Source organism: Mustelus asterias, chromosome 14 (assembly GCF_964213995.1).
Source record: "Mustelus asterias chromosome 14, sMusAst1.hap1.1, whole genome shotgun sequence".
Lineage (NCBI taxonomy): Eukaryota > Metazoa > Chordata > Chondrichthyes > Carcharhiniformes > Triakidae > Mustelus > Mustelus asterias.
This window is the reverse complement of record NC_135814.1, coordinates 60528375-60548197: the sequence shown is the minus strand read 5'-3', so window position 1 is coordinate 60548197 and position 19823 is coordinate 60528375. Positions and strand designations below refer to the sequence as shown.

At 41.2% G+C, this 19823-nt stretch overlaps 1 protein-coding gene across 3 annotated transcripts in view; it reads left to right on the top strand.

Annotated features, from left to right (window-relative positions):
• Positions 1 to 19823, top strand: part of sestd1 (SEC14 and spectrin domains 1) — a 150618-nt gene that overhangs the window by 99941 nt on the left and 30854 nt on the right. For all 3 annotated transcript variants that reach the window (XM_078228494.1, XM_078228493.1, XM_078228495.1), the window contains 3 exons: positions 2101 to 2156; positions 5072 to 5283; positions 8834 to 8956. In XM_078228494.1, coding sequence (XP_078084620.1) covers positions 2101 to 2156; positions 5072 to 5283; positions 8834 to 8956 — 391 coding nt within the window. The remainder of the gene's footprint in view (positions 1 to 2100; positions 2157 to 5071; positions 5284 to 8833; positions 8957 to 19823) is intronic.

The following is a 19823-nucleotide window of genomic DNA, read 5'->3' as shown; positions in this document are numbered from 1 at the left end:
AGATTTGGGCCTGGTGAGGGAGTGTGGCAAAGAGTCGTCTTGGGTGTGGGGGAAATTCTGTGGGTGGGGAATTCCCTTCAGGGGGTGTAGTCCTGGGGCTTGTGAAATCTGGGGAATGAGGGGAAACACTGCGAGATGGGAAGTCACATGGGCAGGAGTAGTTAATGGGTGGGGGGAACCCTGGGGGTTCGGGATGTGAGGAGAGTCCTGTGGAGGCTCTGTGTGGGTCTGAGAAAGAGATTTTATTTCTTTTAGCTTTTTCTGGGTAACTATTGATGTAACTATCCGAAGTTTGCAATTGAAATCACATTTTCGGATGTTTGACAGGGCGATTACCCAGGGACGTTTGCTCTTTAAACCTTATCTGTGAACCTCTAGGGTGGGGTTTCCAGTGCATCTTTAGGGGTGCCCTGGAGCTTGGAAGTTACGGTCATTTTTTGCTAATTACTACAAAGTACAGATGCCTATTTACATCACATATAGTATGTTGATCTATATAATATGTGAACTTTTTGAATTCTATACTGAATGTCATGATGCTGCCTTATTGCCATTTTGTCTTTGTTGACGTCTGGGGGCATGTTAATTTTCAAATGTTAAAATGAGGCCGCATTAAAAATAGTTTGTGAAGCACTGCTTTGCTAGCTTGTTAAGGTGCATCCTCCTCCCACCCATTCTCTTTTTTTAAGTACCCCTTCCTTCAATGTTGCTGAATCAAAATTCTTGAACTCCCTTCCGAACAATATTTTGGGTGTTCATACAACACATGGCCTGTAGTGTTTAAGAAGGCGGTACACCATTACCTTCCAGAGAGCAATTAGGGATGGGCTTCCATGAACAAATAAAAAAAACCTTCTCTGTCACCCATCCCTCACCCCTGCTCCCATGGTAAAAGTGTCCTTTAATTTATTTCATATCAGAGTTGGTCACCCTGCAGGCCACTGGTTCGACTGGTTTTTCAGCTTCAGTCCACTCCAAAACCACTCCACTGACCAAAATATCAGCAGAGAAATCTTCTGCTGCTTTTAGATTTTGTGTGTACTCCAATCTTCGCATCTGAGTCTTCACACCACCTGGATCTTCATTCCATTGAAAATACCTCTATCAATGCATCCTCCAATACACTACACCCTAACAGCTTCTGAACTTGTTTTACCTGCCTTCAAACTCCAATAACAGCTTGTTAATACTTCATGCTGATTTCACCTTTCCTGAGTTGTCATTATTCCACCACAGGACCTCAGACTTTAACTCTGGATTACTTTCTGTTACCGCTATCTATTTCCTATTGCCTTTTTACTATCCTGTTTTTATGTACCTTAGCTTCTTGGTAATAGACCTATGTAACTAGAGCTTTCCCTGCTTCAATTCACGACCGCATTTTCGTTTCCACTCCAGACCTGCACCCATCAATTTATTATTTTTACTTTTGCTCTTTTTAACTTCCTTTCTCTGCACCACTCTTCGACACATTTATTGTGTATTTTCAGTGATAATTACTCCACCATTGAGTGCCTTCGTTGACTGGGCCCCAAGCTTTGAAATAACCTCCTTACACCTCTCCAGCTCTCCATCTCACATTTCTCCTTTAAGACACTTCTTAAAATCTAATTCTTTGACAAAGCCTTTGGTGATCTGACCTAATAATCTTTTGTGTGGCTCAGTGTCATACTTTGGGGTGGGCACAGTAAGAAGTTTCACAACACCAGGTTAAAGTCCAACAGGTTTATTTGGAATCACGAGCTTTCGGAGGGCTGCTCCTTCATCAGGTGAGTGAAGGAACAGCGCTTCAAAAGCTCATGATTCCAAATAAACCTGTTGCACTTTAACCTGGTGTTGTGAGATTTCTTAAAATAAATCTAAGTTATTATTATGCATAAGATATCATACAGTACCTATTAGTACCACCAGATAGGGTTGCACAATGCACAGATATCCAAGGGCAAACTAATGTATTTTGCAGTTTGTAGTGCTTTCTCAACTCTTTTGAAATGTTTGGCAATCCATTTTTTATTTTTATGTTCTGGAACTGCTCTCTGTGATTTTGTTTTGCACCCTGTGTGGCATCTAGAAAGTTTAACTTCTTGTTTACATTGATAGACCTGTGGAATACAGTTTTCTTCCTTCCGTGGATCCAGAAACGGTTTTGCAAACAGGTAGCTTTTTCTAATGAATATTAAGTCTTCAAAAATATTTTAATTGCCATAGAAAATACTAAATTTAATTCTGCAATTAACTTGTTAAATAGATTTGTTCTGCAAAATCAGATCCAAGCTGTACCTCTGCATCTGTTTTGGATTGTTTATGTGTAGGATAGCAACTTAAATATCAATGCCACTTTAAAAAAAATTATTGAGTTACTTCCGCTAATAACACCTGTGTGTTATGTGTATGTATTACAATTCAGATAATATTGTGATATTGGACTTTTCAGATGTTTAAAAGGATAGACTCCTTTTTCATGCACAAGTGGCACGGTAGCACAGTGGTTAGCACTGCTGCTTCACAGCTCCAGGGACCTGGGTTCGATTCCCGGCTTGGGTCACTGTCTGTGTGCAGTTTGCACATTCTCCTCGTGTCTGCGTGGGTTTCCTCCGGGTGCTCCGGTTTCCTCCCACAATCCAAAAATGTGCGGGTTAGGTTGATTGGCCATGCTAAAGTTGCCCTTAGTGTCCTGAGATGCGTAGGTTAGAGGGATTAGTGGGTAAAATATGTAGGGGTATGGGAGTAGGGCCTGGGTGGGATTGTGGTCGGTTCAGACTCGATGGGCCAAATGGCCTCTTTCTGTGCTGTAGGGTTTCTATGATTTCTATGATTCTAAGCCTCTATAAACACAGTTATCTTATAAATTACAGTGACATTTTTTAGAACATGCCCACTTTTTTGGCAATTAAAAAGTTTATTGTCCATTTAGCTTCCAAACATATGTGAATCAGTCAGTGTCACAGTATGTACCTGCTCCCATGTTCTAGTAATTTCTGATCCAGTCCCCCCATTTTTGGTTCCGACAGGCAGTACTGTTTTGCTGCTGTTCATCAAGAGAAAAACATAGGGTCATATGGACTCAAAATGTCAACTGTTTCTCTCTTCACAGATGCAACCAGGCCTGCTGAGTTTTTCTGTCTTTATTATGTATAATTCATGCACCTGCTAACCTTGAATAAACTTCGAACTGTTGCCTTTGGTCCAGTGCTACCAATTGCATGCAATTTATTCCAATAATGGATATGTTATGTTCCGTATATTGTATGGAAAAAAGGCCTATTCTGCTCATTTGTTTCCTTGTGTAGCTTCCCGCAGACATAGAATAAATGGGATCATGAAAGGTTTTTAAGGTGTAAGCTGCGGCTTGATGAGTACCACTTTCGCCACTGTCAAAATGTTGTGGGACTTCTACACAAAAGTCTTGGCCTACGCTCTGTTGTAGTACTGGGGGAATGCTGTACTGTCAGATGCCACTTTTCGAATGAGAAGTTAAACCGAGTACTGATCTACTCTCTTGGGTAGACATAAAAGTCTCAATGACACTATTTTGGAGAAGAGTTGAGTTACTCCCAGTGTAGAGCAGGGGAGTTACTCCCAGTGTCCTGGCCAATATTTATCCCTCAATCAACAGCATGAAAACAGATTCACTTGGTCAGTATCACTTTGTTGTTTATAGGAACTTGCTGTTTTCATATGGGCTGCTGCATTTCCTACATTGTGGCTTGGATGATTGCCACTATGGAGAGGCTCTTTGTCGTGGTGAAAATCTCGGAAATTACGGAAAACTCTAAATCCCTCCCATTTTCACTCAACATCGCTGACAAGTTGGGGCTTTATTTTAGATAAGGCTTACTATGTGTTATTTTGTGCTCTGACCCAGACTGCTGCAATCGCCCCTCTTTGTGGGAGAGTGGACAAGTTTCTTTTTTGTTGATGTCTGAAACTTTCTGTAGCATAAACAGAGCATTTTCATGATGCAACATGAACACTAAAATCCAAATATTATTTGAATTCTGCTGCTATTTCATGTACTAAATGAGGTGCATGAATGCTAATCACAAACAAATGCTTCCTTACTTTGGCATTAAGCGATAAGATATCAAATTCTTCTTTTAGTTCCCTTAGGACAGTCTCTATATTATCTTAGTAAAGGGAGGTGACATAACAGCAAGACTTCTTTACAAAGAGGATTTGTTATAGTGTCCGAGAAATGCACATAAAGCAGAAATCATTGTGCTTGCAAGGACATAATCAGTGCCTGAGAAAATACTTTAATATTTTTTTCATGAGATGTGGGCGTCACTGGCTAGGCCAGCATTTGTTGCCCATCCCTAATTACTCTTGAGGAGGTGGTGTGAACTGCCTCTTGAACCATTGCCATTCCACATGGTTTAGATGTACCCACAGTAATGTTAGGAAGGGAGTTCCAAGGTTTTGATCCAGTGACAGTGAAGCAATGGCGATATAGTTCCAAATCAGGATTGTGTGTGGCTTGGAGGGGAACTTGCAGGTGATGGTGTTCCCATGCATGTGCTATCCTTGTCCTTCTAGTTGATAGAGGTTGCGGCTTTGGAAGGTGCTGTTAAAGGTGCTTTGGTGATTTGCTGAGATGCATCTTGTATATGGTATGTACTGCTGCCACTGTGTGTCGGTGTTGAGGGGAATACATGTTTAAGGTGGTGGATGGAGTGCCAATCAAGTAGACTGCTTTGTTTTGGATGGTGTTCAGCCTCTTGAGTGTTGTTGGCGTTGTACTCATCCAGGCAACTTGAGTATATTCCATCACACTCATGACTTGTGCGTTGTAGATGGCACAAGGAATTCTGCAGCAAGTAACTCAGTTACTGACTTCTCAGAGGCTTTGAGAAGTCAGTAAGTGAGTTACTTGCCGCAGAATTCCCAGCCTATGATTTGCTTCTGTCGCCACAGTAGTTGTATGCTGGATCAGTTCCTCCCTTTGAACAAACAGATGCCTGTTAACTTATGTCTGTTTCAAAATTGCGTGTTTCAGTTTTGAAGTAAGAGATGTTTGTACCATTGGTATATGTGAATTAGTGTTTAAATATTTTCTATAATTACTCTAAAGGTCATGAACTACTATCAGAATTGCAGCAGCGCCGCTTTAATGGGTTAGAAGGGGGTATGTCATGGTCCCCAATGGATGATGAATTGTTAGCTCAGCCCAAAGTAGTGAAGCTACTGGATTCTCTACGAGAACAATACACTAGGTATCAGGAAGTCTGCAGACAGCGTAATAAACGTACTCAACTTGAGGAGATACAACAAAAAGTTATGCAGGTGAGCAATAATTCTGAATGTTATGCACATTTTTACAAATTGCAATTGTTTAATCTTAAAACAACTGTTCTCACTTCTTGTGGGATTGAGTCCTCTCGGTCATCAGATTGCAGGTCTGTGTTGCCTTACCTCCTTTTTATCTAAGCTAAGTGTTGAGGTATTGCAGTTGGCCTATGGTTCCCTGAGGTAGAGAGAGATCAATTAACAAAGGTGTTACAGTTCTGCCTCAGTCAGAATATTATTTTTCAAGCTCCATTTTAAAGACTTGCCACATAATCTAGTTTGGCATTTCAGTACAATTTAAGAGTATGCTGCATGATTGAAGATGCCACCTTTTAGAAAGGATGTTAAATTAAAGCTTTCATGGCACTGTTTGAAGAACAGCAGGGGAGTACTGGCCAGCCTTTACTCCAAAACCAACATAACTAAAAAGTCAAGTATCCAGTTATTAATCTCTGTTATTTGTGGGATCCTTTCTGTGCATACTTGTTGCAGCATTTCCCTAGCTTACAACAGTGACTTAAAACTAAAATGTATTTCATTGGTTGTGGAGCACTTTGCGACATCCTGAGACTGTGAAAGGCACTGTATAAATAACTCTTTCTTTCTTCCTCATTGCTGATTGCTACCCAACAAGCCTTGAGGAAACAATTGCATGTGTGGACTTGGTAAAGGGCTTGATTTTAGTGTTTTCACATGGCAGATTTGATTATCATCATTCCCTTTCCAAGCTTATAAAAGGGCCTCTGACCAATGTTCATGGTGGCTGGTGACATAGAAAGTACGGCTGCCACTGATAGTGCTGTGAAAATCCGGGCTGGATAAATGGCCAGAATGCAGGAGAGCAGGCATCTTGGAGGGTTGTAAGGCTGATGATATGGGGAAGGAGCGGAAGAATGAGGTGTTTAATAAGGGCAGTCTACAACACTGGATCCAGGTAATTGATGGCATAGCCACTAAATGCAGAAGAAACTAGAATCGGAGGAGCAGGTACTTTGAGGAAGAATGGGTTGTAGTACAACAACACGTTTCATAGGTAATGAGGGGTGAATCCATGGGAGGATTTACCATTGAGGATGAGAGTTCCAAATTTGAGGTAATGTGGGACTGGGAGCCAATGTAGACTAAAGAGTAAGGGCTTGAGTGGGGCTTGATCCAGACTAAGATGTGGTTGCCACAGTTTTGGAAGGACTGACTCTTGAGGGGTTGAGGATTAGAAGCGAACCAGGAGAACATTTTGATAGTTGAGTCTCGAGGTGAAAGTTCATGCATTTCAAGATTTCTTTTACAATACCTGGAACATCTGTCTTTAAAATTTGTTACTTTAACTTTTCATTGTCAGTGGCGGTTGACAACAATCCGTTACAATCTTGGAAGCTGGTTTCTTACAAGTCCATACTTTGAAGCAAATGAGGAATGACATGTATGAAAGGGCTAAATCGTTTGCAGGCTGCCATTTCCCAGATGAGCTGACCTACAGCTTAATTAATGGCACTACTTGAAGAGTACATCCAGAATCGTTCACAATGAATAAAAGACCCCTGACTTGATCATCAAGGAATAAAACATTTTAAATAAATAAATCTTCAAAGAGGATTGTTTATTCGGAAGAGGTGGTTTGATTTTGGTTATTTTGGAATCCGTTTCTTTTTCAAGACGGTTAGCATTCCATAACTGGAAAATATGGATTTTGAACAAATTAATGTTACTACTTTGTGGATTGGTAAACAATTGCTGTCATGATTCAAGCAGCTTCCCTGAGAGCTGGGCAGTGTGCTTTATGTTGTGTTTAAACTTTCAACTAAGAGATACACAAGAGCAATACATGTTGAGTCTTTACGCTGTTTTGTTTCTCTCCCTCTCCTATTCTCTGTTTTGTAGAAATCTCTGCTTTCATTCTACATCTCTTGCCAAATGGCCCACTGAAATTGGAAAGTAATTTCAGAGGAATCGTGGTGAAGGGTGGCATACTAAGTCTCCAGAACGCTGCATTACTGTGCTACTATACAGTATCATAAGAACATAAGAAATAGGAGCAGGAGTAGGCCATCTAGCCCCTCGAGCCTGCCCCGCCATTCAATAAGATTATGGCTGATCTGAAGTGGATCAGTTCCACTTACCCGCCTGATCCTTATAACCCCTAATTCCCTTACCGATCAGGAATCCATCTATCCGTGATTTAAACATATTCAACGAGGTAGCCTCCACCACTTCAGTGGGCAGAGAATTCCAGAGATTCACCACCCTCTGAGAGAAGAAGTTCCTCCTCAACTCTGTCCTAAACTGACCCCCCTTTATTTTGAGGCTGTGCCCTCTAGTTCTAGTTTCCTTTCTAAGTGGAAAGAATCTCTCCATCTCTACCCTATCCAGCCCCTTCATTATCTTGTAGGTCTCTATAAGATCCCCCATCAGCCTTCTAAATTCCAACGAATACAAACCCAATCTGCTCAGTCTCTCCTCATAATCAACACCCCTCATCTCTGGTATCAACCTGGTGAACCTTCTCTGCACTCCCTCCAAGGCCAATATATCCTTCCGCAAATAAGGGGACCAATACTGCACACAGTATTCCAGCTGCGGCCTCACCAATGCCCTGTACAGATGCAGCAAGACATCTCTGCTTATATATTCTATCCCCCTTGCGATATAGGCCAACATCCCATTTGCCTTCTTGATCACCTGTTGCACCTGCAGACTGGGTTTTTGCGTCTCATGCACAAGGACCCCCAGGTCCCTCTGCACAGCAGCATGTTGTAATTTCTTTCCATTTAGATAATAATCCGATTTGCTATTATTTCTTCCAAAGTGAATAACCTCGCATTTGTTAACGTTATACTCCATCTGCCAGATCCTCGCCCACTCACTCAGCCTGTCCAAATCTCTCTGCAGACCTTCTACGCCGTCCACACGATTCACTTTTCCACTTATCTTTGTGTCGTCTGCAAACTTTGTTACCCAACACTCAGTCCCCTCCTCCAGATCGTCTATATAAATGGTAAATAGTTGAGGCCCCAGTACCGATCCCCGCGGCACGCCACTAGTTACCATCCGCCAACCAGAAAAGCACCCATTTATTCCGACTCTCTGCTTCCTGTCGGATAGCCAATCCCCAATCCACGCTAACACCCTACCCCCAACTCCGTGTGACCCAATCTTCTTCAGCAACCTTTTGTGAGGCACCTTATCAAACGGCTTTTGGAAATCCAAAAACACCGCATCCACCGGTTCCCCTCCGTCAACCGCACTAGTCACATCTTCATAAAAATCCAACATGGGTATAGAGGGATGTGGGCCAAATGCAGGCCCACATCCCTCTATCACCAGACCATTCGCTACAAATTTAATTTTTAAATGGAACAGTAAATGGTTTGCTAAATAGTTGATGCCCAAACTGATGATATATATATATTCCTATTTGAGTCTCCAAGTATATCTGGTTGTACCACTGTTTTTTTGTTGTGTTGTTTTATTTCACATCGGAGGGATTTTCAGGAATATTGTTCTGATGAAGATTTGCCATTCAATTAACAACATTGATTTCTCACTTTAGGTTGTGAACTGGCTGGAAGGACCTGGCTCAGAACAACTGAGGACTCAGTGGGGAATTGGGGATTCTATTCGAGCTTCGCAAGCCTTGCAGCAAAAACATGAGGAAATAGAAAGCCAGCACAGTGTAAGGGTTTGTTTTTGCACAGTACAACAGAAGTATATTTAATGCACGTGAATTAATAGGTTTAAAAATGCCAAAGAGTTAGAGTCATAGAGGTTTACAGCATGGAAACAGGCCCTTCGGCCCAAATTGTCTATGCCACCCTTTTTTTTTTTAAACCCCTAAGCTAATCCCAATTGCTTGCATTTGGCCCACATCCCTCTATACCCATCGTACCCATGTAACTATCTAAATGCTTTTTAAAAGACAAAATTGTACCCGCCTCTACTACTACCTCTGGCAGTTTGTTCCAGACACTCACCACCCTCTGTGTGAAAAAATTGCCCCTCTGGACACTTTTGTATCTCTCCCCTCTCACCTTAAACCTATGCCCTCTAGTTTTAGACTCCCCTACCTTTGGGAAAAGATATTGACTATCTAGCTGATCTATGCCCCTCATTATTTTATAGACCTCTATAAGATCACCCCTCAGCCTCCTACACTCCAGAGGATAAAGGTCCCAGTCTATCCATCCTCTCCTTATAACCCAAGCCATCAAGTCCCAGTAGCATCCTAGTAAATCTTTTCTGCACTCTTTCTAGTTTAATAATATCCTTTCTATAATAGGGTGACCAGAATTGCACACAGTATTCCAAGTGTGGCCTTACCAATGTCTTGTACAACTTCAACAAGACTGTCCAACACCTGTATTCAATGTTCTGACCGATGAAACCAAGCATGCCGAATGCCTTCTTCACCACTCTGTCCACCTGTGACTCCACTTTCAAGGAGCTATGAACATGTACCCCTAGATCTCTTTGTTCTGTAACTCTCCCCAACGCCCTACCATTAACTGAGTAAGTCCTGCCCTGGTTCAATCTACCAAAATGCATCACTTCGCATTTATCTAAATTAAACTCCATCTGCCATTCGTCAGCCCACTGGCCCAATTGATCAAGATCCTGTTGCAATTGGAGATAACTTTCTTCACTGTCCACTATGCCACCAATCTTAGTGTCATCTGCAAACTTACTAACCATACTTCCTATATTCTCATCCAAATCATTAATATAAATGACAAATAACAAGGTTCAAGGTGCCAGTTTATTTCCTTAGGATTTATAACTATTATTTCTGTTTAGAGGGAAGATAATGAGAATTTAAAACAAATTTCTGAAATAAAATAATTATACTAAAATAATGTGCATGATGTGCTCCTTTTTACAATATACAATTTTCCCATGAAATAAAGTTGGAACACGCTAAGTGACCTGATTGGTATTCTGCTGGAAAGTACAGTATTACAAAGTATCAAATGAATACTCCAGGGAATGCTCATGATTCTTAATCTTATCTCTGACAATTGCTGTAGTTAAAAATTAATTTTAATCTTGTATACTGTCACTTTTATTGCCATTGGCCCATTCCCATGCTACCTGTCAGAACACCATGATGCTGAAAAATGCTTGATGCCAAGTTCATGCGTTGAGTAAAAAGTGATTGAAAATAAAATGTCTCATATAAGTCAAAAAGCCTGTGGCAGTGCCATGTTACAGTAACTTCTTAATTTTCAGCCAGTGATAAAATTAGATGAGTGCTTAACTTTGCGTGTCATGTTGCATCGCCTTAGACTGGTATTGCTCTTCAAAATATAAGTGTGGAAACAGATTAAGGGACTGATTTACAGTGTGCGACAAATAGGAGAATGGAAGGTGGGTTGCAATCTAACAGTAAATGATTTATAAACATTTCAATGCTTAACTCAGTACAATTGTGAGCTGAAACTCAAGTTTTGTAAGTCTTCCCAAGAGTGTTTAAAGTGTAGGAGTGCCCCCAGATCTGTAGCTAAACTCATGGGTCATCATTAACTTACATAAAATATAAACTGATGATTTTATGAAGTTGAATAGAATGTTCTTTTTTTCAATTCAGAGTTTCCAAGAAATTGCTAACGTCTTAACTTTCTTTGTGCTTCACAACAATTGTATTAGTAGTTGATCAGTGGTCATGTTGTATTAGGAGGTCGAAATCATGTATAGTCTTCGGGTGAAGTAGGGACAATAAGGGATAATTGAACTAAGGCATGCAGAGGTAACTTAGTCCCATTTTTTAAAGCATATATTCCTATTTTTATAATACGTTGATTTTATGTTATTTGTAATAATTAAACATCAAAACTTGCAACAGATTTGCCAAGTCAAAAAGTAGAATTGATTAGAGCAAGGAAGTTTTTCTGCAGTCCAAGCTCCGACTCGGATTTAAAATGCAATATTTTTAAAAAAATTCTTTCACTAGATTTGGGTGTTGCTAGCTAGGCCAGCATCTGTTACCCATCCCTAATTGGCCTCAAGAAGATAGTGGCGAGCTGCCGCCTTGAACTGCTGCCAGTCCACATGGTGTGAGTACATCCACAGTGCTGTTAGGAAGTGAGCTCCAGGATTTTGAACGAGCAACAATGAAGGAACAGTGTTCCAGTTCCAGGACAGGGTGATATGGAGGGGAACTTGCAGGTGGTGGTGTTCCCATGTATCTGCTGCCCTTTTCCTTCTAGGTGGTCATGGGTTTGGAAGATTCTGTTGAAGGAGCCTTGGTGACTTGCTGTCATGCATGTTGTAGATGGTGCACACTGCTGCCACTGTGTGTTGGTATTGGAGAAAGTGAATGTTTAAGGCGGGTTGATGGGGTGCCAGTCAAGTAGGCTGTTTGTCTTGGCTGGTGTTAAACTTTTTAAGTGTTGTTAGAGTTACGCTCTTCCAGGCAAGTGGAGAATATTCCATCACATTCTTCACTTGTGCCTCGTAGATGGTGGACAGACTTTGGGGAGTCGGTGAGTTGTTCGCCACAAAGTTCCCAGCCTCTGGCCTGTTTTTGTAGCCGCATTATTTATATGACTTGCGCAGTTCAGTCAATGGTAATTCCCAGGATGTGGATAGTGGAGGATTCAGCAATGGTAATGCCATTGAATGTCAAGGAGAGATGGTTAAATTCTCTCTCATTGGAGATGGTCATTTTCTGACTCTTGTGGGGCACAAATATTACTTGCCACTTATCAGCCCAGACTTTACTGTTACCTAGGTTTTGTTGCATATGGACATGGACTACTGCAGTGTCTAAGTGTTGCGAAAGATACTGACAATTGTTTAAACATCACAAACATCATTACTTTGACCTTATGATGGAGGGGACGTCATCGATGAAGCTACTGAAGATGCTTGGACCTAGGGCACTACAATCCTGCAGCGATGTCCTGGGACTGAGAGGCTTGACTTCCAAAAACCACAGCCATCTTCTTTTGTGCTAAGTATGTCTCCAACCGGTGGAGAGTTTTCACAGCTATTCCTGTTGACTTCAGTTTTGCTAGGGCTCCATGATGCTATCGGTCAAATGAAGCCTTGATGTCAAGCCTGTCACTCTCACCTTCCTTCTTGAGTTCAGCAGGTTTTTCCATTTTAAGCCAAGTCTGTAACGAGATCAGGAACTAAGTGGCCCTGGACATTGATAAGTAAGTGATAGCACTGTTGACATTATGTCCCATCGCTTCACTGATAATTGAGAGTACACTGATACTGTTGTGGTATTTGGCTGAGTTGGATTTGTCCTGCTTTTTGTGAACAGGACATATCTGGGCAATTTTCCACATAGCCAGGTTGATACCAGTGTTGTAGCTGTACTGGAACAGCTTGGCGAGGAACATGGCTAGTTCTGGAGCACAAGTCTTCAGTACATTGTTGTCAAGTTCCAAAGCCTTTGCAGTATCTTGACATCACGTGGTGCAAATCAAATTAGCATCTATGATTCTGGGGACCTCAGAAGGAGACCAAGATGGATCATCCATTTGATACTTGTGGCTGAAGATTTTTGAAAATGCTCAGCCTTGTCTTACTGGGCATCCCTTTCATTGAGGATAGGGATATTTGTGGAGCCTCCTCCTCCAGTTTGTTGTTTAATGGTCCACCGCCATTCATGATTGGGTGTGACAAGACTACAGAGCTTGGGTCTCATCTGTTTGTTTTGGGATCGCTTAGCTCTGTCTATCGCTGATTCTCCTGTTTGATATGTAATAGAGCCTTTGGCGACAGTCCTGTGTTGTAGCTTCAACAGGTTGCCATCTTTTTAAGTATGCCTGGTGTTTCTCCTGGTATGATGTCCTGAACTCTTATTTAAACCAGGGTTGATCCGCTGGCTTGACGGTAATGGTAGAGTGGGCGATATTCTGAGCCATGAGGTTCAGATTTTGATTGAACACAATTCTGCTGCTGTTAGCCCACAACACCTCATGAAAGGCTAGTTTTGATTTTCGAGATCTGTTTGAAGTCTACCTTATTTCACAGAATGGTTATGGCTCAGAAGGAGGCCATTTAGCCCATCGTATCTGCACCGGCTCTCCAAATGAGCATCGTGATTTAGTGCCATTCCACTGCCTTTTCCCTGTCCACCTGCACATAGTTTCTATTAAAGTAATCATCCCTCATGAATGTTTCAATTAAACGTACCCCCACCACACTTCCAGGCAGTGCATTCCAGACAAACAGCTCATGTGAAAACGTTTTTCCCCACATCACATTTGCTTCTTTTGCAAATCACTTGAAATCTGTGCCCTCTTGTCCATGATCCTTTTACGAGCAGGAACAGTTTCTCCCTATCCCCTCTGTCTAGCCTCCTCATGATTTTGAACATTGATATCAAATTTCCTCTTAGCCGCCTTCTCTCTAAAGAGAACAGTCCCAACCTCTCCAGTCTATCCTTAAAACTGAAGTTTCTCATCCCTGGAACCATTCTCGTAAACTCCTGCACTCTCTCTAATGCTTTCACATCCTTCCTATAGTTAATTTGTACTCCTCCATGTTGGACACCAACTGGAAGATGTACTGAGGGTGACATAGGGAGAGAATGTACTCTGGGTGAGGGTCTTTAATGACCATCACCAAGAGTCGCTCAGTAACTTCATTACTAACCAAGCTGGCCGAGTCCTGAAGAATATCGCTGTTAAGACTGGATTTCTGGCAGGTGGAACTGTGCCAAACTGTACGCAGTACTCCAGATGAGGTCTAATAAGTTCAGCATAACTTCCTTGCTCTTGTACTCTATGCCCCTATTAATAAAGCCCAGAGTACTATATGTTTTATTAACTGTTCTCTCTCCCTGTCCTGCTACCTTGAATGATCTATGCAAATTTACACTGGACTCTCTGCTCCTGGACTCCCTTAAAAACTTTATCCTGTAATTTAATTGTCCGTCCACGTTCTTCCCAACAAAATGCATCACCTCACACTTCTCCACATTGAACTTCATCTGCCATCTATCTTCCCACTCCACCATCATCTTGTCGATGTCCCTTTGAAGTTCTACAATGTCCTTCTCACAGGTTATAATGCTTCCAAATTTTGTGCCATCTGCAAATTTTGAAATTATCACCTGATCACCAAGATCTAGATCATTACTATATATCAGGAAAAGCAAGAGGCCCAGTTCCAAACTCTGGGAACACCATTATGAGCCTTCCTCCAGCCCAAAAATTATCCATTGACATTGCACTCTGTGACCTCCTCAGAAACTCCAGCAAGAAATCCATGTTGGTTCTGCCTAATTGCCCCACATTTTTCTATATGACTATGAATTCTATCCCGAATAATTGTTTCTATAAGCTTGCCCACAACTGATATTAAACTAACTGGCCAGTAAGGTGATGTGCAGCATAATACAATTGAAGGCATCCTCAATGTAAAGACAGGAATTTGTTTCCACAACTGTGCGGTGGCCACTTCTACCAGTGCTCTCATGGGACCGATGCATTGTCAGCAGGTAGATCTGTGAGGATAAGATCAAGTAGGTTTTTCTCTTTTGTTGATTCCCTCACCACCTGCCACAGATCCAGTCTGAACAGTGATATCCTTCAGGAGTCAGCCAGCTCAGTTAGTAATGGTGTTACCGTGCCTCTCTTGGTGATGGTCATTGAAGACCCTCACCCAGAGTACATTCTCTCGCCAAGGCATCCTCAATACATCTTCCAGTTACTGTCCAACATGGAGGAGTACCGATTCATCCGCTGAGGGGTGACGGTAGGTGGTAATCAGCAGGAAGTTTTCTTGCCCTTATTTGACCTGATGCTATGAGACTTCATGGGTTCCAGAGTCAATATTGAGGATTCCCAGGACAACTCCCTCTTGACTGTAAACCACTGTGCCACAACCTCCAGGGATGATGCTGGTGGTGTATGGGACATTGTTAACTATGATTCAGTGAGTATGTCTATGCCAGGATGATGCTTGGTCCGGCCTGTGGGGCAATTGTTCCAATTTTGGCACAAGTTTCCAGATGTTAGGAAGGAGGACTTTGCAGTCTCAATAGCTTGAGTGTGCCTTTGTCATTTCCAGTGCCTAAATTGAGATTGGGTGGTCCATCCAGCTTAATTCCTCTTTGTCTTTGTCACAGTTTGATGCAACTAAGTGGCTTGTTAAGCCATTTCAGACGATAGTTAAAAGTCAGCAGACCTATAGCCAGACCAGTTAAGGATGAAAGGCAGATTTATTTCCTTCGGGGATTAGTGAACCAGATGGGTTTTTATGACAATCCCTGATCGTTTCATGGTCACCATTACTGTGCTTAATTGTTATTTACAAATTTATTAATTGAATTTAAATTCCACCAGCTCCATGGTGAGATTTAAACCCAAGTCCCCAGACCATTAACCTGGGTCTCTGGATTATTAACCAATGACATAACCACTACGTCACCATCACCACCTCTTAGAATATTTCCCAACAAGACACAAAGTAGATTATAGATTATTATTACATTGTGTCAGTTAATTGGAGTGATTTATAAAGAAGATTACTTTCATTGTTATAATTGTGAAATTCTGTTTTCATCTGCATGATTAACAAGTTTATTGCTGCAGAATGTTGGAAAATGTAATCTCAGATCAGTGTTCAGCATTGTGACTGCTGGGCAGTTTGCTGAAACTGCCTTTAACTAAGAAATAGTACAATTAATTATGGTGATTTATCTTAATCTAATCCTGCAAATTGTTTTAGTAAGTGATCAAATATTAATTATCCGAATATCTGTTAAATGTAATGTTCTATTCCAGCAAATGAATGTCAGTTATTGAAGGATAGAACTGGAGCCAATCTTTACACACTTTGATATTTAGAGTTATTTATTACAAGACCACACTACCTAACCCAACAACCACAGTTTCAGCCTGTTTCATGCACAGTTTCACTGTTTCATGCCCACTACTTGCATACAATTAAAATATAGTTAAGAGAGCCATGTGAGGAGCAAAGGTATAATTGTATTATTGCCAGTAATATACCAAGTGGCCAAGTACAAAATTTACCAAATGTTTGACTGCTTAAATCTATAATGACTTTGTGAATGGCGTACTCATGGAATAGAATCTTAGAACAGAAGAAAGCCAATTTGCCTGAGGTGCACAATGGTGAGAGACTATTAAATGTTGGTGTTCAGAGAGATTTGAGTACCTCGTACATAAAACATGGAGTGTTAACATGCAGGAACAGCCAAGCAATTCAGATGACAAATGGTATGTTGACCTACATTACAAAGGGATTGGATTACATGAGTCAGGAAGTCTTGTTACAATTGTATAGGGCTTTGGTGAAACTATATCTGGAGTATTGTGTACAGTTTTTGTCTCTGTACCGAAGGAAGGATAAACCTGTCTTAGTGGGGATGAAACAAAGGCTCCCTCTGTCCAATATACCCATTTACAAAATTAAGTATTCCATGACCTTTCTTAATCGCCTTATCAACTTGACATGCCATCTTCAATGATTTGTGAATTTGCGCCCTGAGATCCCTCTATTTTTGCAACCCCTCAAAATAATAACAATTTAGATTATAGCGACTCACCATGTTGTTCATCCCAAAGTGCAACACTTTCCACTTTTCCACATTAAGTTGCATGTTTCTAGTCTGTCTGTGTCATCCTAAAATCTGCAACTACTCTGCTCACTATTTACTAAGTTGTCTCATATTGTATCATCCATGAACATCAAAATTCTACTCCCTCTCCCCAAATCCAAATTGTTTTGTATAAAAGAAAAGCAATGGTCATATTACTAACCCCTGATTATCCCCATTGCATACTTCTCTCCATAAGACCATAAGACATAGGAACAGAATTAGGCCACTCGGCCCATCGAGTCTGCTTCGCCATTCAATCATGCTGATATTTTCTCATCCCCATTCTCCTGTCTTTTCCCCATAAACCCTGATCCCTTTATTAATCAAGAACCTATCTATCTCTATCTATCTTAAAGACACTCAATAACCAGGCCACCACAGCCTTCTGCGGCAAAGAGTTCCACAAATTCATCACTCTCTGGCTGAAGAAATTCTTCCTCATCTCTATTTTAAAGGATGTGGAGTTACCGGCGTTGGACTGGGGTAGGCACAGTAAGTAGTCTCACAACACCAGGTTAAAGTCCAACAGGTTTATTTGGTAACACGAGCTTTCGGAGCGTTGCCTCTTCATCAGGTGAGTCATCTGATGAAGGGGCAATGCTCCAAAAGCTCGTGCTACCAAATAAACCTGTTGGACTTTATCCTGGTGTTGTGATACTGTTTTAAAGGATCGTCCCTTTAGCCTGAGGTTGTGCCCTCTGGTTCTAGTTTTTCCTACTAGTGGAAACATCCTCTCCACATCCACTCTATCCAGGCCTTGCAGTATCCTGTAAGTTTCAATAAGATGCCCCCTCATCCGTCTAAACTCCAACGAGTGCAGACCCAGAGCCCTCAACTGTTCCTCATTCGACAAGCTCTTCATTCCAGGGATCATTTTTGTGAACTTCCTCTGGACCTTTTCCAAGGCCAGCACATCCTTCCTTAGATATGGGGCCCAAAACTGTTCATAATACTCCAAATGGGGTCTGACCAGAGCCTTATACAGCCTCAGAAGTACATCCCTGCTCTTGAATTCTAGCCCTCTCAACATGAATACTAACACTGCATTTGCCTTCCTAACTGCCGACTGAACCTGCATGTTAACCTTAAGAGAATCTTGAACAATGACTCCCAAGTCCCTTTGTGCTTCTGACTTCCTAAGCATTTTCCCATTTAGAAAATAGTCTGTGCCTCCATTCCTCCTTCCAAACTGCATAACCTCACACTTTTCCACATTGTATTCCATCTGCCACTTCTTTGCCCACTCTCCTAACCTGTCCAAGTCCTTTTGCAGCCCCCTGCTTCCTCAATTCTACCTGTATCGCTACATAACTTTGTATCATCTGCAAACTTAGCAACAGTGCCTTCAGTTCCTTCTTCCAAATCGTTAATGTATATCGTGAAAAGTTGTGGTCCCAGCACCGACCCCTGAGGGACACCACTAGTCACCGGCTGCCGTCCTGAAAAAGACCCCTTTATCCCCACTCTCCAGCCAGAAAAACATCAGGTCACTACTACTCTCTGCATCTCCTCTCCTATCCAATTACATGCCCAAGTTACCATCTTCTGTTTCGTACCCAGTGCTTCTACTTTCTGATTAAGTCTGTGAGGTGGTACTTTTTCAAATGGATTTTGAAAATCTTTGTATACAACAACTATTGTGCTACCTTCATTAATCCTTGTGTTGTTTCTAATCTTGTATTAATTATATGACTGTGATTCATCCAAATGTACATTTATACCATGGAATTAGTACTGAAGCATGTTTCATAATGTCCTCCAATGAAATAGTATAATGTGCATTTATTGTTCAGTGCACTGTTATTTTTCTGTTGATCTGACGTATCTTTAAAGTATCTCACTGAATTTTATGAAACAATCTACTTCTCAGTAGCAATAGCCAAGAGTTTTAAAAGGTAGCACTCCAAAAACCAAAACATATTAATATAAATGAAAGGGGCTTAATGGGTATAATAATATACATAAACAGTTACCAAAACTAATCAGGAAAGATTTCACATATTTTAGCGTTTCAGTGGCAGTAGTCTTTGTAATGTGTGGATGAGGATGTGTATGTGTGGATATGTTCATGATACAAAAGAAGGTTCATTTCTTGTGCATATTTTAGCATATATATGGCTGAATTTATGCTTAATGTTGTTACTTGCTGATATGGCAGCCCATATTAGATCATGGTATCAGTATTGACTTTGTTATTAAGTCTGAAAAGGAAAACGGGATCACGAGCAGGCCAATCAAAAGCACCGATAGATTCATACATGCCATGATCTTTGCAACAACCAGCATGTTGCTATTTTCAATCAGTTAGATGCAAAGGGATTGTCTGCATTAGAAAAAGTGGGAATAAATCATCTGAGAGTCCTGCAACAATGTGGGCAGCACGGTGGCACTGCTGTCCCACAGCTCCAGGGGCCCAGGTTCGATTCCAGTCTGTGATCCTATGATTGCCATGTTTACTAAGTGCTCTCTTACCATCATCAACTAATTATAGAGCAAATAGAAGTAAACCTTCTAGAGCAGGGGGACTATCTCATAACACAAGAGGCAACTGATAGAGAATATGCCATCCAACCAAATGGATTTACTTCTTTACATGAACCTGCCACATCAGGGCAGTTGCCAGTTTGGAATCTGGTGGATCAACTAAAATTTCATTTTGATCACCGCATGGTTCCTTTCATGGAGTCTATTACTGAAAGTACTCGCAGATGTCGTATTTATTACCATAATGCTCATATTTTCACACATCCCTGAACTTGTCATTGGTAAAATCCCCTCCATTGTCAGTTAGAAACTTGATTGGTGGAGCCAAGTCGAGTTCCTATCCATCTCTTCACAATGTTATCTCTCAGAATCCTTTTCTCTTCATTATGTATTGTTGTAGAAAGGCTAAATCTAGTCACCAGGTCTAAAGAATGCAAGGTAAAAGTATTCCTGTCTTTGTCCCATATCTTTTTTG